Source organism: Helianthus annuus, chromosome 4, assembly GCF_002127325.2.
Source record: "Helianthus annuus cultivar XRQ/B chromosome 4, HanXRQr2.0-SUNRISE, whole genome shotgun sequence".
In the NCBI taxonomy this organism is placed as follows: Eukaryota; Viridiplantae; Streptophyta; class Magnoliopsida; order Asterales; family Asteraceae; genus Helianthus; species Helianthus annuus.
This window is the reverse complement of record NC_035436.2, coordinates 155560408-155578455: the sequence shown is the minus strand read 5'-3', so window position 1 is coordinate 155578455 and position 18048 is coordinate 155560408. Positions and strand designations below refer to the sequence as shown.

At 37.3% G+C, this 18048-nt stretch overlaps 2 protein-coding genes and 1 pseudogene across 2 annotated transcripts; all 3 read left to right on the top strand.

Annotated features, from left to right (window-relative positions):
- Positions 1 to 863: 863 nt before the first annotated feature.
- Positions 864 to 2263, top strand: LOC110933763 (annotated as a pseudogene).
- Positions 2264 to 3078: 815 nt separating this feature from the next.
- Positions 3079 to 6935, top strand: LOC110937001 (2-methyl-6-phytyl-1,4-hydroquinone methyltransferase, chloroplastic). The gene is made up of 4 exons (XM_022179413.2): positions 3079 to 3237; positions 3512 to 4089; positions 4869 to 5175; positions 6575 to 6935. The coding sequence occupies exons 2-4, from the start codon at positions 3521 to 3523 to the stop codon at positions 6728 to 6730; spliced, it is 1032 nt and encodes a 343-aa protein (XP_022035105.1). The 5' UTR covers positions 3079 to 3237; positions 3512 to 3520; the 3' UTR covers positions 6731 to 6935.
- Positions 6936 to 10953: 4018 nt separating this feature from the next.
- On the top strand, positions 10954 to 12676 carry LOC110934941 (ammonium transporter 2 member 5). Its single transcript, XM_022177626.1, has 3 exons — positions 10954 to 11556; positions 11702 to 11987; positions 12063 to 12676. Exons 1-3 carry the CDS (start codon positions 10954 to 10956, stop codon positions 12608 to 12610), a joined length of 1437 nt encoding a protein of 478 aa, XP_022033318.1. The 3' UTR covers positions 12611 to 12676.
- The last annotated feature ends 5372 nt before the right edge of the window (positions 12677 to 18048 follow it).

Below are 18048 nucleotides of genomic sequence, written 5' to 3'. Positions count from 1 at the left end.
TCTTTTAAATTTTATAAAGTAAAACAAAAATAAATTTCCAATTTTTTTATATACATCAATTTTGTAAAAATAAAATCTACTTCAACCTCTAAATTTTATAAAACTAAAATGCTAGTGACCTTATAGAAAACCGTCAAATAAACAAATCTTATCATATGTACCAAGTTTGTAATTCATCTTCTACTCTTTTAAATTCGCTTCTTACAAAAAATAGAAGTCACTGCCCCTATCAATCAACGTATCATTACCAAACTTTAAAATTACCCACCAAATAGTAAGCATAATGCCATGAACTTAAAATTACCCACCAAATAGTAAGTATAATGCCATGAACCAAAAGTTTCTTTACTCAAACCACTCGGAATAAGTATTAGTTAGTTATCCTCATAATCGTCCCTGAGGTTTTATATTTGCCAGTTCATCAAAATATCCTTCAACTTAACATAAAAAGTAGTGGTGGCAAAGTAGGCAAGTTGGATGGGTTTGGGTGATGGATCAAGATGGGTTTAGGTTAGGATGGGTATAGGTCAGGATGGGTATTTTAAAAAATGGGTCAGATGGATAATGGGTTAAGATGGGTTTGGGTTAGGATGGGTTTAGGTTAATATAGGTTTGGGTAAAGTAGAGATGAAAAAATAATTAAAAAATTAAAAATCATAAAATAAAAAATATAAAAATTCTAAAAAAATCAAAAGAATTCTAATCGATCAAAAAAATTCTTAAAAATCTTAAAAATTCAAAAAATTCTAAAAAGCATAAAAATCCTAAAAAATCAAAAAAATTGTAAAAAATTCAAAAAAGTCAAAAAATTCTAAAAAGTCAAAAAAATTCTAAAAAAATTCCTAAACTCATCCTAACCCAAACCCACGGATGAAGAGCCGTTTGCGCCTAATAACCCGAAAGGATTTGTGGGGAAGACTCTGGGTCAGCCCGGGTTGAAACGGTCGGTTCGGGTTGGTGAGACGGGCTTTCGAGAAGTGGCTGCTTATCTTCTTGATTATGATCATTTTGCTAATGTGCCCCCTACTGCATTGCTTAAAATTACTCATTCTGTTTTCAATGTTAATGATGGTATGAGTGGGAATAACAGAAACAAAAAAATGTTTTAGTAAAATTGCTTCATTTCAACAGTTTATTGTTCATGATTTTGATGCTAGTGATCATGGGACATCGAGTTTTTCGGTGTCTAATGTTCATCGTGTCGGTATATTAGATGTTAGGATCTTAAACACAGACCGACACGCGGGGAATCTGCTCGTTAGAAAGGTTAATGATGGTGGAAAATTCGGTCGGCAAGTTGAGCTCATACCGATTGATCATGGTCTATGTCTGCCTGAAAGTTTAGAGGATCCGTATTTCGAGTGGATTCATTGGCCACAAGCTTCGATCCCATTTTCAGAAGATGAACTCGACTACATTGAATCACTTGACCCGTATCAGGATTGGGAGTTGTCGAGAAATGAGCTTCCAATGATTCGTGAAGCCTGTCTACGCATTCTGACCCTATGCACCATTTTTCTAAAACAGGCTGCGGGTTTCGGTCTGTGTCTGGCTGAGATCGGTGAAAGATGACCCGTGAGTTCAGGCCAGTGAGCTCGAGGTGTTGTGTATGGAGGCTAGACGGGCTGCAGCCGAGACCAATAGAGAAACATTTGTGTTATCTCCTAAAACCGGACTGCAGGAAGACGGTTTCCAATTTGAAATCGATTATGATGATTTGGAATCTTCCATAAACCCGACGCTTCCATTCCAATTCGGATTCGGGAGAAACCCGCTTTCTAAACTTGAAGAAGAAGATGAAAACGAAGAAGACGTGCGTCCCGCTTCAGGAAAGATTCCTTCTGTGTCGAACCTATCGGCGTCGTTGAAAAAAAGCTTAAGCGTAGGCGACTCACCGGCTGGGCATAGGCGTCCGAGTGAGCAGGTACCCGCGAGTGCTAGCTTTGTGAAAGTGGCGGATATGACCGATGAGGAATGGAGTCTGTTTTTAGAGAAGTTTCGAGGGCTTTTGCAGCACACGTTGACCGCGCGTAAGTCGGGTGGTGTGGGACCGAGGCAGCGACAGATGCTCGGTACTTCTTGTCGGTTTTGAGAGTGTAGGTTAATGTTATTTGAGTTTGATTTTGAGTTTATGTTGTTGTGTTGATGTAGGTTTTTACTGTTTTAGGATGAAGTCCTTGTGGACCTGTTTTATAAATAATTTGTAGAATATGAAAAATGAAAGAAAAGATAAAAGAATGAAAATAGTGGTGTAAAAATGGAAGTATTTGGAAGTTTGTGATTTGGTTTTTGTTTTTGTTTTTAGAAGTTGGGCTGTGGAAGTGCAAGTGAATTAGTAAAGTGTTTGCAGAGGGAATGGAATGATTTGTTTACAATTTTTTTGGTTTTTTAGATTTTTTATTCATTTTTGTAGATTTTTTTTTTGATTTTTTGGAATTTTTATTTTTTTTGATTTTTTTTTACAATTTTTTTTTTTGATTTTTTTAGAACTTTTTTGATTATTTTTAGGTTTTTTTTTATTTTTAAATTTTTCATTATTTTTAAAAGAAAAACGACGGAGAGTAAAACGGCGGCGATTGGTGAAGTCACAATTGTGAAGAGATATCTACGAGTAGTAATTAGTTTAGTGATTTTATGTCATACCCATCCTGACCCGCTTGGGTTTTATTACATACCCATCCTGACCTACTCTTTTTTTTTATCCGTCACTTCATAACCCATCCTAACCTAGTGACTAATTTTGTTTGGCTCATCTTAACCCATCTTAACAATTAAAATACCCATATCAACCCAAAATGAAATGGATGAGCTTGTTTTGCCAGGTCTAATAAAAAGTAAACTAAGTTAGTGATTTGGATGAAAATGACAAAAAAAAAAAAAAAAAAAAAACTAAAGGTGAAGGGCTGTTTGGCACAAAAAAAAATCATTTTGGATGAAACTGGCAAACAGACATAAACCTCAGGGACGATTTTGGCAATTTACTTTTTTTTAATTTTTAAAAACAAAAATAATAAAAAAAAAACCAGCCAGCAATATATTGTTTTGTCTGATTTCCAGAAAAAAATCATCACCACAGGATTTTCGTTATCTCGTTAACAGCCTTAGCCTGAAATTGTTCATTATCAACAGCCGTATACTTGGGTTCTTCTCCAACGCCAACTTCCCACCACAAATTTCTCCTCTTCTTTTCTTAACCGCTTCCACTCATTCATCATCAATGGTGCTTTGAGTCAACTGGTAAGCCCTCTTCTTCACTTTTGCATGAACTCAACCCTTACAAGATTACTTTTCTTGATTAATTCCCATATGGGTTATTCTTAAAACATCAAAATTTGTGAATTTAAACCCAAAATCACTACTTTTTCCATGATTCCATCTTGGGTTTTGTTTAATCATGTTGATATGAACTCAAAGTTACAACCTTTACATCTAGGATTTTGTTGAAATCTTGAAATTGAACTTTGAAGTTATTTAATTAATCTGCATCTGTTTTTTTTTAATTATTTTTTAGTTAGCAATAATGACATCTTCAATGCTGTATGGGGCTGAAAATCTGGCAATCATAAGAGGAAGAGTTGCTGCAAATGGGTTAGGGTTTAATGGGTCAGAATTGAATGGAAGAAAATTTCCACTCAAAGTTAATTTGGCTTGTGGGAATTCGATTTCGAGAGGTAAAACCTTAGTTGTACCTAAGTGTAGTGTCTCTTTACCTAGGCCAGCTTCACAACCTAGGTTCATACAACACAAAAAAGAGGCATTTTGGTTCTATAGGTTTTTGTCGATCGTGTATGATCATGTGATAAACCCGGGCCATTGGACTGAAGATATGAGAGATGAAGCGTTAGAACCGGCTGATCTTTATAGCCGGAATATGCTAGTGGTGGATGTCGGTGGGGGTACCGGGTTCACAACTTTGGGTATTGTGAAAAGTGTTGATGCTAAAAATGTTACAATCTTGGATCAATCGCCACATCAGCTTGCTAAAGCGAAGCAAAAGGAACCGTTGAAAGAATGCAAGATCATTGAGGGTGATGCTGAGGATCTTCCTTTTAAAACTGACTATGCCGATAGATATATATCTGCCGGAAGGTATATATACATATATATCCTCTCAAATTGGATGTTTTGTGCTTATCTTTATTTGGTTTTGGTTAACTTTATTATTGTGATAATTAGTTTACTGTGTTTGGTAAATTAGTTATTGGAAAAATTACAAGTTTTGTCCTTTATCTTTATACCACTTTTCAGGCGGTGTCCTTTTTAACGAATGTTGACAGACGGTGTCCTTTACTAGGTATTTTGTTGCAAGTTTAGTTCTTTACACCCAACCCAGTTAAAAAACCATGTTAATTGTTGGGTGTAAAGGACTAAACTTGCAACAAAATACCTAGGTAAAGGACTAAACTTGCAACAAAATACCTTTACTAGGACAGCGCCTGTCAACAATTAACAGGGTTTTTTAACTGGGTTGGGTGTAAAGGACTAAACTTGCAACAGAATACCTAGTAAAGGACACCGCCTGAAAAGTGGTATAAAGATAAAGGACAAAACTTGTAATTTTTCCTTAGTTATTTATGAAAATGTAAGTGGACAAAGAAATGGTCAATTAAAAAAAATGGATCATTTTTGTATAAGTAACTTCTTTAACCGTATTTAATAAACTAGTTATTTTTGAAGATTTTAAGATGGTCACGGAAGTGGTCAGTGGTCAACCCGACCCAAACAAATAAAAGACAATATTTACATGTTAAGTGGCTTGAAGAAATAGAAAGTTATCTTCGATCATTTTACTATCTTTTTCTGCCCATAGAAAGATTGACTTCTTTAAGAATCTTTGACGTACGGGCTATGTGCATTTATTATTGCAGCATTGAGTACTGGCCCGAGCCACAACGAGGCATCAAAGAGGCATATCGAGTTCTAAAGATAGGAGGGAAGGCATGTGTAATTGGGCCAGTATATCCAACACATTGGTTGTCTCGTTTCTTTGCGGACGCGTGGATGCTTTTCCCGAAAGAGGAAGAGTACATTGAGTGGTTTACAAAGGCTGGATTTAAAGATGTGAAGATTAAGAGAATTGGCCCAAAATGGTATCGTGGGGTCCGTCGCCATGGTTTGATCATGGGGTGCTCTGTTACCGGTGTCAAACCTGCATCAGGAGATTCACCGTTGCAGGTAACGGTTTCTTACTTACTTACTAGTTAAGGTTGCAATATGGGTGGGTGGGGATTTTATAAATAGTTAATGTGTTAAATATGATTACCATAACTACGTTATTACAACTATACTTCCAGTTAGAAAAAAATGGTGAGCGAACTACATCTTTCGTCTCTATTATATTATATATTCTGGAACCAAGTGTTCCTAATTTAGTGGTTTTGTACCATTTTTTTGTCCGTAGACCCGACTAACTTAATGGGTCAATGGTTAACTAAGGGAAATGACTATTTTACCCTTCTCCTTCATCTTCACCCTCTTGAAGAAGATGAGGAACACCATTTAAAGATAAATAAACCTCGAAGCCCAAGTTTCTCAAAATCAAAACCTTGTAACCAAAATCATTTTTTTTCATAAGCAAATTCCTTTCTTATCTTCTTTATGATCTTGTAGAAGATGTAAACACCAGTTACATTTAAAATAAAGTTTTATAAAAATATGGTTTTTCAAATTATTCTGTTTGACCTGTTTACTTTTTTCTTCCTAATTATTCTGTTTGACCCGTTAGGGAAAAGTCATAACTCAAGTCGACCCATCAAGTAAATGAGTTGAAATTTCACCGATTATTAGGGTACGGCTGTGAATTATGCCCTGCACTCAATCCATTTTTGTTAAAACTGGCTAATTCTGGCTTTATTTTATTGCTAATGGGTCAACTGGACAAACTAAAAAGAAGCTGATTAAAGAGGCTAAAATATTCGGTTTTAATGTTTCGATAAACAGATTTTGTATTTTATTATATAATTATTATTTTTGGAATCAAATATTAGTTTTGTATAATAATTAAAAGTTACCTACTTACCTGTTGATAAACCTAATTTGATGGACTTTTATCCTATGCAGTTAATATCGGTTATATCAGTCATATCGGTCTCTTAGTAAAATATCGGTGTCAAATATCGGTGTCAAATATCGGTCAAAATATCGGTACCGATATTATTGGCGATATTGACCGATATAACCGATATATCACCGATATTTGACCGATATAACTGATATATCACCAATATCTGACCGATATAACCGATGTATAACTGACATATCACTGAATTATTGGTGTTAAATTACTATATATATAAATTCTGCATTATATTAAAATTACCGATATCTCACCGAGATAACCTATATTTCAAATATCGGTCCTGGTCCTTGACTGATATCCGGTAAAATCCGATATTCTACCGCATTAACTGCATAGCTTTTATCCTTATCTCACAAAAAGTCTCTCCTCATAAAAGTGTCACTTTTGGTCATTTTATTAATTATAATTTTTTAAATAATTAAAATTTATTGAACAGTTAAGACATCCAATTCTGTGATTACAATATCTCTTATTAACATTCTTTTGCATCATCAGCTGGGCCCGAAAGAAGAAGACGTCTCAAAACCAGTGAACCCATTCGTGTTCCTTGCGCGTTTCCTGTTGGGTGCGTTGGCTGGAGTCTACTACGTCCTGGTCCCTGTTTACATGTGGCTCAAGGACCAAATTGTTCCAAAAGGTCAGCCCATCTGAGTGATGGTCAAGTCACTTTTGCTTTGTATCAGATGATGTCCAGTTTTCATTATCAAGTGTGTTTTGTGAACCCATGTTAGAATTTTAGCTCTTTGTTTTTTTTTTTTTTTTTTTTTTTTTTTTGAGTGTGTGACCATAAACTTTTATGATTTTGTGCAATTTTTTTAATGGCAAATAGCTCTCATGTAGGTCGTGTTGGGTGACATGTTAAAACATATACTTCTATCTGCGCGTAACAAATCCATATCAGTTTAGAAAGTACGCACCTACACATACATATTATTACTTCTGCCTACATGCCTACACACTCACTATTTATCTACTATAACAAAACCCAACGCCTGTAACAGTGTTTTCATTTGGTTCGTTGACTTGGGCGGCCACCTGCCACCCAATTTTTTTTTTCTAAATTACGATTTTGTCCCGTTTATACTTATAGTCATGCATGACACTTCTCTATTGATCAAACAAATTTACGATTTTATCCCGTTTTAAAATTATGATTTTACCATCAGTTCAAAATTATGCTTTTCCCCTCATTTAAATTTTTTTTTTTCTAAATTACGATTTTGTCCCGTTTATATTTATAGTCATGCATGACACTTCCCTATTGATCAAACAAATTTACGATTTTATCCCGTTTTAAAATTATGATTTTACCATCAGTTCAAAATTATGCTTTTCCCCTCATTTAAAAATAAATTTACGCTTTTGCTCCCAACTAAAAATTTCCAATTTTTCCCTCGGTTCAACATTATGATTTTGCCCTGCTTAAATTTACAGTTTTACCATTAGCTTTTTCCCTTATAATAACGATTTTGTCATCTGTTCAAAATTATGTTTATACCCCTATTTAAATATAAATTTACGTTTTCGTTCCCAGCAAAAAATTTCAATTTTGCCCTCGATTCAAAATTACAATTTTGCCCCTTAAATTTACAGTTTTGCCATTAGTTTTTTTCCTCACATAGCCAAGTTACGATTTTGCCCTCAACCCCATTGGTCCATTTAATTTACGATTTTATCCCTGAAACAAAATTATGATTTCCCCCTCAGTTCAAAGTTACGTTTTCCCCATCGTTTTAATTTTTCTAGCAAAACTATAAAAGTTTTTGTTTTAATTGGTTGACTCGATTTAATTTTTTTCGTCTAAAGGAGCTGCCTAATACGCTCTCATTAGTCCTGAAAAATTACAGTTTTGCCTTGAGCCCAAAATTACAGTCTTATCATCGTTTTTATTTTTTTCTAGCAAAATTATAGCAGTATTTTTTAATTGATTGAGAACTATTTGGCCATCGCCCCACAATGCGGACGAGGCATCAACTAGTCACCTACATATACATTTACAATGTCAGGGAATAGGCTTGCTTGCCACCTCTCTTGGACCAGCCTATTTTTTATTTAATAATTTTATTTTCAGTTTAAAATTACGCTTTCGTCCTTCGTTTAAAATTACGCTTTTGCCCCCAGCTGAAAATAAATTTATAATTTTGTTCCTAACTCAAAATTACGGTTTTGCTCTCGATTCAAAAACTCATTTTTAATTTTGTTCACATTTTAAAATTACGATTTCGCCCTCCGTTTAAAATTACGTTTTTGCCACCAGTTCAAAAGAAAATTTTGTTTTTTCCTCTAGCTCAAAATTTACATTTACAAGGTCAGGGAATAGTGCTAGGCAGCTTGCCTGGCACCTCCCTATTGGACCAACCTATTTTTTATTTAATTTTATTTTCAGTTTAAAATTACGCTTTCGTCCTTCGTTTTAAATTACGCTTTTGCCCCCAGCTCAAAATAAATTTATAATTTTGTCCCTAGCTCAAAATTACGATTTTGCTCCCGGTTCAAAAACTCATTTTTAATTTTGTTCTCAATTTAAAATTACGGTTACGCCCTCCGTTAAAAATTATGTTTTTGCCCCCAGTTCAAAATAAAATGTTGTTTTTTTCCTCTAGCTCAAAATTACGCTTCTGCCCTCAGCTCAAAATTACGTTTGCCTGACAATTCCCTATTAGACCAACCCATTTTTATTTTAATTTTATTCTCAGTTTAAAATTACGCTTTCGTCCTTCGTTTAAAATTACGTCTTTGCTCCAACTCAAAATAAAATTATAATTTTGCCCCTAGCTCAAAATTACGTTTTTGCCCTCGGTTCAAAAACTCATTTTTAATTTTGTTTCCAGTTTAAAATTACGATTTCGCCCCCCGTTTAAAATTACGTTTTTGCCCCCAGTTTAAAATAAAATGTTGTTTTCTCCTCTAGCTCAAAATTACGATTCTGCCCTCAGCTCAAAATTAGGTTTTTTACCATAGTTCAAAATAAAATTATGTTTTCCCCCTAGCTTAAAATTATGATTTTGCTCTCAGTTTAAAATTATGATTTCGCCTTCAGTTCAAAATATAATTACGATTTTACTCTGTACAGACATACATGTTATGAGAGAGAAATATTCGGCTATTGCCCCGCAACGCGGACGGGGCAAAAACTAGTTACGCCTACACATACAAATTATTCTACCTATACGCCTACCCGTTCCCTCTCAATATTCACTTTGCCCAATCAGAGGCTGCCACATGGCAACCTTACATTTTTTTTTCCTTTTTGCCTTTTACTTTATATTTTCATTTACACACATGGAGTTTAATAAAGTTCTCATGCAGCTTCTAAACTTCAATGAAATTATTTTTTCTCTCCTTTGACGACTACGGGCTACACTGTGTGTCAATACTGTACTGATACCGTCGCAACATTTGGGGTAAAATACTAAAGTTATCATACATTTCCTAAACTTCAATAAAGTTACTTTACTCTTTTCTACAACGATGCCAAGTGTCAATACACCGCTACAAGAAATGAGTTAAAATACTAAATATAGTTCACAAACTATATTATTTTATGGTGGCTAAAAAGGCAAAAGATAAAGATTCCATTGATTTCTTAGCCTACAAAAATATGGCAATGATCCCATCTTTTGGGCTTTGGTCTCTCCGAACGCACCAAATGCAAACAAGTAAACAACTCATAATCCAATAAACATATCTCCTATCGCTTTTTTCTTGTTATTCAAATTTCCAATTTTAACCCTACGCAATTCCCATATCACCATAAAATAAAGAGTAAACTGTCAAAATGGTATCTAAGGTTTAGTCACTTTTCCCATTTTAGTCCAAAATTCAAACCTTTTAAATCTGGGTGTCTGTGGTTTTAATTTTGTTGCCATTTTCATCTAAAATCAAAACCTGGTTAGATTTTCAGTTAACATCAAACTTTTTGTCTTTTTCCTCCCTTTTAACGAAGGGCAAAATGGTCTTTTAACGTTTATTATAACAAATTAAAAAAATCCGACCATTTTGCCCTTCATTAAAAGGGAGGAAAAAGACAAAAAAAAAAAAAAAAAAAAACTGGATGTTAACTGAAAAATCTGACCATATATTGCTTTTGGATGAAAATTGAAATCACTGGGACCTAAATTCAAAAGGTTTGAGTTTTGGACTAAAATGACAAAAGTTAGAGGTGTGCAATAACCGAACCATTAACCGAAACCGAACCGAAATTAACCGAAAGTCGGTTAACGGATATTTTTTTTACCATTGGTTAACCGAACCGAACTGAATCATTTATTTCTTTATATATTTCTAGCTTTTATACCTCTATTTCATGTATTTCATGTTTTATACTTTCATTTTTTTTTTGTAATAATACCTCTATTTCATTTATTTATGCATTCATTTATTTATACCTTCATTTCATTTATGTATACCTCCATTGTATGTATTTAAACATCTATTCATGCATTTATACCTCCATTTCATTTATTTATACATCCATTTTATGTACTTATACATCTATTTCATGTATTTATACATCCATTACATGTATTTCTAAGCAAAAAAACAACCCTTGTTTGAATTGGTTATTAACTGAAAATTAACTGAACCGAACCGAACCGAAAACCGACAAACTAACCGAATTAACCGAACTGATTAACCGATGACTTCGGTTACGGTTACGGTTACGGATAATGCTAATAACCGAACCGAACCATGCCCACCCCTAACAAAAGTGACCAAAACTCAGAGACTATTTTGTCAGTTACTCTAACATAAACAAAACACATGGGCACTAAATTACCTTCCCCAAAAATACATATATATAGCATGCATAAGCCAATTTTCAAAATACGAATGATTCCATCATTATTATTATTCACTAAAATTCAAAGAATATGTCGTTGTTTAACGTTCCTACAGCCCTCCTCCCCACCGATCCGAGCCCGGAATGGTTGAGCAAGGGCGACAACGCATGGCAGCTGACCGCAGGCACGATGGTGGGCCTGCAAAGTGTCCCGGGTCTAGTCATATTATACGGCAGCATTGTTAAAAAGAAATGGGCCGTAAACTCATGTTTCATGGCACTTTTTGCCTTCGCTGCGGTCTTGGTGTGCTGGGTCGGTTGGGGCTATCAAATGTCGTTTGGCTCGGAGAAGCTTTTACCATTTGTTGGACGACCAGGCTTGGCGTCATTGCGCGCTAGTTATCTAGTTGAAGAGGCATTTGCTGGAAAGTTTCCAAATGCAACTATGATTTTCTTTCAGTTTGTTTTTGCGGCTATCACGTTGATATTGATCGCTGGTGCGTTGCTGGGGCGAATGAATTTTTACGCGTGGATGGTGTTTGTTCCGATTTGGTTAACGTGCTCATATACGGTTGGAGCGTATAGCATGTGGTGTCCTGATGGTTGGTTGGCAAAAATGGGCATAATTGATTATTCTGGTGGTTATGTTATTCATCTATCTTCTGGAGTTGCTGGTTTTACCGCGGCTTATTGGGTAATTTAATCTTTTTGATGATAAACCAAATAATTTCTTTTATGGATGTTGGTAATAATACACATAGTAGTGTTGCTTGAACGGAAAATCTGTGGGGGCCGGACTGTTAAAAATCCAAAATTTTAACTATTTTTTGGTGATGTAGGTAGGACCGAGGGAAAGTAAAGATCGGGAGAGGTTTCCGCCCAATAACATATTACTGATGCTTTTAGGGGCGGGTTTACTATGGATGGGATGGACAGGGTTCAATGGGGGCGATCCTTATATGGCGAGTCGGGATGCTTCACTAGCGGTCCTTAACACGCATGTGTGTGCGGCCATGAGTTTGTTAACATGGCTCATGCTTGATATCATGTTCTTTGAAAAGCCGTCAGTTATAGGTGCTACACAAGGCATGATCACCGGTCTTGTATGCATCACCCCAGCCGCGGGTAATACAGATATAGATATAGATAAATATAAATTAGTTTTAATTATTTAAAATTGAAGTATATATAATTTTTTAGGAGTTGTGCAAGGCTGGGCAGCAATGATTATGGGAATATTATCCGGTAGCATACCATGGTACACAATGATGGTGGTACACAAGCAAGTGTCACTACTAAAAGAAATCGACGACACGATGGCAGTCTTCCACACCCATGCGGTAGCAGGGTCGTTAGGCGGTGTGCTAACAGGTTTCTTTGCAGAGCCGAGGCTAAACCGTATTTTCTTTGACATAACGGATGGGTGGCAACACTACATAGGGCTTGCTTATGGTTTAAAGACGGGCAATGTCCGGGCCGGGTTGCGCCAAATGGGCATCCAGTTGCTAGGAATATTATTTGTTGTGGTGTGGAACATTGTGATTACAAGTTTGATATGTGTTGCAATTAGAGTTGTGATCCCTCTTAGAATGAGTGAAGAAGAGTTACAATTTGGGGATGAAGAAGTGCATGGGGAGAGTGCGTATGCATTGTGGGGCGATGGGGAGAAACTTCTTGAGACTTCAAAGCTTTATTCGGGTCATGGGTTTGATGAGTTTTCTGTTAAGGAAGCAAGTAATTTTCGATAACTCTTTTTCCAATTTGTTTTTGTATAAATCTAGAAAAATATTGTTGTAATAAATAATACATAATTAGAGGCCGGTTAACGTACAATAGGGCTTATCGTACATTACGTACGCGATAACCCCAGCCGTCAGATCTTCATCTCCCATGCGATTTAATACCTCCATGCGAACTGTACGAGCTGTGCGAATTCAATCTTCCACATGCGATTTTCTCCATCTACACACCCCATGCCATTTTTCACATTACCCCATGCTAACCATTTTTTCACATGCGATATTCAATTTTCCACATGCGATTCTACACACCCCATGCCATTTTTCACATTACCCCATGCCATTTTTTTCACATGCGTTATTCAATTTTCCATTCTACACACCCCATGCCATTTTTTTCACATGCGATATTCAATTTTCCATTCTACACACCCCATGCCATTTTTCACATTACCCCATGCTAGCCATTTTTTCACATGCGATATTCAATCTTCCACATGCGATTCTACACACCCCATGCCATTTTTCACATTACCCCATGCCATTTTTTTCACATGCGATATTCAAAACTTCCACATGCGATTTTGTCCATCTACACACCCCATGCCATTTTTCACACTACCCTATGCTAACCATTTTTTCACATGCGATATGTATTGAATTCGCACCAGATCTGCACCTGATTGAACGGCTGGGATGATCGCGTACGTATCGTACGATAAGCGCATTTGTATTTTACTCTTTACCTACATAATTATATATTCTTTTACTTTTTAAGAAAAAAAAATTAATCTATTATTAAAGACGAGGTTATTGGATTTTATCACCCTTAAGTATTGACGTTTGGCCGCTGCCACCCTCAACTATCACTTTAACGCCCACCATGTCCGACTAAATATTTGGGTTGCGATATCACTCCTCAGTTAAATAGACTCTAACGGAGTTAATTTTTTTGGCTAACGTGGCATATTTATCTGACATCGCAAGATGACGTGGCGGTTTTATCATACAAATCCCCCAATAATACTATGGCTTAGGAACCCTCATCTTCCTCCTCAGCCTCATCTCAAATTGGATTGAAAAATGGGTCCTAATAAATCCACATAGAATCATCTTATTCTAACATGGTTGATACGGGCCGTATAAGGTTATACGACCCGTATAGAATAAAGTGAACCGACAAAGGCTGCTATGGTTGATACGGGCCGTATAAGGTTATACGGCCCGTATCAACCATGTTAGAATAAGATTATAGTGTGGTCGTATATATATTATACGACGATGTTATACGGGTCGTATATACCTATACGGCCCGTATACAATGAATTTCGTTTATTTTATTGTTTTATTACTATTTAACGCGACGTATTATTCCTCGATTCACGTGCGAGTAGACGTAAGATTCTCTGATTCGATGTTATATTCCTCGATTATCGTGCGAGTTATGTGATTAGACGTTAGATTCCTCGATATTTGTGCGAGTTATTCGATTCGACGTTAGATTCCTTGATTCGCGTGTTAATCATTTGAAACGATGTAATATTCCGTAAAATTCTCTATATAAATGACACTAATTTCATTCATTGTTACACCCCAACCAATGGCGGAAACATCGGGGTGCGAGCACTAGGCGTTCAGACTGCTCATGAGATTTCCATAACACTATTGTTTTAATAAAGATTAATTGATTTCATGCAAATTGTCTAACAAATGTCATCACAAGCATCACATTACAAACCAAATCATAAATCGTTCAAATTGTTTAAAGACTAAATTAACTAGGCGACGTTTCTAAGCATCTCCTAGCTTGATTCCCATGCATTCCAAAGCAACCTATCAGTCGCAACTGTTATTGGATCAAAGGGAGCTCTTTTAGAATTCAAAAGATTGATTCACATACACATAGGATAGAGTTTGGACTTCAAAAGATTAAGTTTATATAGAATACATGTTACACCCCAAAGTTTAAAAGTGAAAAGGGGATCGAGTATACTCACGGTGATTGCGTAACAGTCGCAACTGTTATTAGATCAAAGGGAGCTCTTTTTGAATTAGCCTGATTAGATTGCAATAGGATAAGAGTCGGGAAGAATAATGAGATTGCATAATGTGACGGAAACAATCACTGGATCGGATGGCTGTCCGATCGGATGGCTATCCGATCGGATTGCCAGTCAATCGGGTGACCTGTGTGTGAGAAACAGGTGGCTGCCCGATCGTGCCACTTGATTTAAAATCCACAAGGTGATGGGGGATAGGGTGGCTGCCCGATCAGATTGCTGTCCAATCGGGTTGCCACTCGATCCAAGTGTTAAGTGCTTAGGTTCCTCAGATCGGGTGGCCGCTCGATCGGATTGCTGTCCGATCGGGTTGCTGTTCGATCAAAAGTTCCAAGTTTCAAGTTCTCAAGCTTCTGAAAAGTTCTAAGTGTTGAAAGATTTCAAGACTAGAGGACAAGTGTCTCCTGATCGGGTGATCCTTGTTCCGTTTACCATTTTGTAGAATTTCTAAGTTTCACAGTTAACGCTGACGGCACGGTACGTATTGCGACAACAGTAAACTTATTAGCACATAACCAACCTGATCGGATGGAAATCACCCTTGTCCGATTGGTCGTCTGTCCCTTAACCAGTTTATGTCGGAATCCGTGTTTCGGCCATCTTTTCCGGCACGAACTTAGATCCAAACCGACTTTAGACTATGCATCAAGTCCACAGTCCGTTTAGACCCGGTCTCCACCGAATGAAGTAAAGTTTGAGGAAAAGATAAGAATAATTCAAGTTTTATACGAAAAAGTCTAGATTTAGCTTAGATTTAGTGTAAAAACGTATGAAATTCCTTAGATCCGGGCTAGATCTTGCCATGAATGACATCATATGGTGGTTTGTACAAACCACCATGATGACATCACCTTCAAGAACTCAGATCTGAGAGACTTCATAGTGAAAAGTGTGATTTTAAAGGAGAATCACGTAGAGAATGAGGTGTAGATCAAGAAAGTACAAAGATCTAGTCTAAAACGTACCGAAGTCGCCAAGAAAATGGAGGAGAAAGGTGTTTGTGCGTCTGAGTCGAGCAGGGCTGTCACATCAGTGAAGGACTGATGTGACAACTCCTATTTATAGTGTGGGGGCGTGAGAAGGGTGAAGGTGTGCACGGATCGAGTGGTAGTCCGATCGGGTGGTCATCCGATCGGGTGGTAATCCGATCAGATTGCCACCTGGCCAATCCAACCTTTCCGCGTTCCCGTCTTTGATTCGTTTTGCGAGTTAGATTAAGCGTTGCGTATTATTAGAATAACTAGACTACATCATAAACATCAAAAGTTCCAAAGATTAATAGATTCCGCCTGTGACAAGGCTCCAGTCTCTCGTTTAACCAAGAATCAAGTTTCGCGAGTCTGAAGAGTCAAGTACCAAATAGATTTAGGTATTCCGAGCATAGATTTAGGCTTTCCATCATAGATTTAGACATTCCAATTTAGACATTTCGAATATAGGATTTGGCATAGATATAGACATTCTAAGGATATAGGCACTCCACACATAGATATAGGCATTTCAAGTATATAACATAGACTTCCACATTGCTTAGGGGCTAGAATGACAATTAGACAAACTTCAGGGACTAATCTTGACCAAAATCCTAAAGTTTAGGGACGCTGGGCGTTACAGTCTCCCATCCTGTAGGAGATTTCGTCCCCGAAATCTTAGATGAAGACTACTCGAAGAGTTGCGGATACTTGGCCTTCATATCACTTTTCAACCCCTAAGTGAATTCGGCACCACGCTTTCCTTCCCATCGAACCTTAACAATGGGAATTTTGCGGCACCTCATACGTTTGACAGTTTGATCCATGACTTCGACCAGTTTCTCCATAAATTGGTCAGCTTCGTTTATTTGCAAGTCTTCAAGGGGAACCTGCAGTTCCTCGTCGGCTAGGCATTTACGTAGATTAGACACGTGGAACACCGGGTGCACATTGTTTAGTTCTTGTGGCAAGTCGAGTCTGTACGCCACCTTGCAAATCCTTTCAAGTATCATGAAAGGTCCTACATAGCGAGGAGCGAGCTTTCCCTTTTTACCAAAACGAACCACTCCCTTCCAGGGAGATACCTTGAGTAGAACTCGGTCACCAACAGCAAATTCCAGAGGCTTGCGCCTTTTATCAGCATAGCTCGTTTGTCTGCTCCTATCCTTGATCAAGTTATCACGGATCTGAAGAATCTTATCCATTGTCTCTTGCATAATCTCAGGGCCAGTGAACTGCTTTTCCCCAACCTCGTGCCAGCTGAGGGGAGATCGACATTTCCGTCCATACAAAGCTTCGAAAGGAGCCATCTGAATACTGGAATGATAGCTATTGTTGTACGAGAATTCTATCAATGGTAAATGTACATCTTAGTTACCACCAAAGTCGATGACACAAGAACAGAGCATGTCCTCTAGGGTTTGAATAGTACGCTTGGTCTGTCCATCCGTCTGAGGATGAAAGGCCGTGCTGAGATTCAAGTGCGAACCCATAGCGGACTGAAATGTTTGCCAAAGACGTGAAGTAAAATGACCATCACGGTCCGAGATTATGTCCAGAGGTATGCCATGACGGCATATAATCTCATCAGTATAGATCCTCGCAAGTTTCTCTACTTTATAATCCTCCCGAATAGGAAGAAAGTGGGCTGATTTAGTTAAACGGTCAATAATCACCCAAATACTGTCATGACCGGCAGGTGTACGGGGTAACTTAGTAATAAAGTCCATAGCAAGACTATCCCACTTCCAAACGGGGATTTTAGGCTGCTCTAAAAGTCCAGAGGGACGCTGATGTTCAGCCTTCACCTTCAAACAGGTAAGGCATTTAGAAACATATACATCAATGTCTCTCTTCATACCAGGCCACCAATAGGTCGTACGCAAATCATGGTACATCTTGTCAGTGCCTGGATGGATAGAATAACGGGATTTGTGAGCCTCATTCATAATGAGCTCACGGAGATTATCGCGATCTGGCACCCAGACGCGATTGAGATAGTATTGAAGACCATCAGGTTTAGTTTCGAGTTGATTAACGTTAGCTCCAAGAATTTCAACAGATAGACTTCCTTCATTTGGAGATGAATACTAGGCTTCACGAATACAAGCATGCAATTCACTAGATATATGAATAGCCTTGACATGAGTCTTACGACTAAGAGCGTCGGCCACTACATTCGCCTGGCCAGGATGATAGCGAATTTCGCAGTCGTAGTCGTTAAGTAGTTCCACCCAACGTCTCTGTCGCATGTTCAGCTCTTTTTGGTCAAAGATTTGTCGAAGGCTCCTATGGTCGGTGAAGAGCACACACTTGGTACCATAAAGGTAGTGTCGCCAGATCTTTAACGCAAAAACAACCGCACCAAGCTCTAGATCATGAGTAGTGTAGTTTTTCTCATGTACTTTGAGTTGAC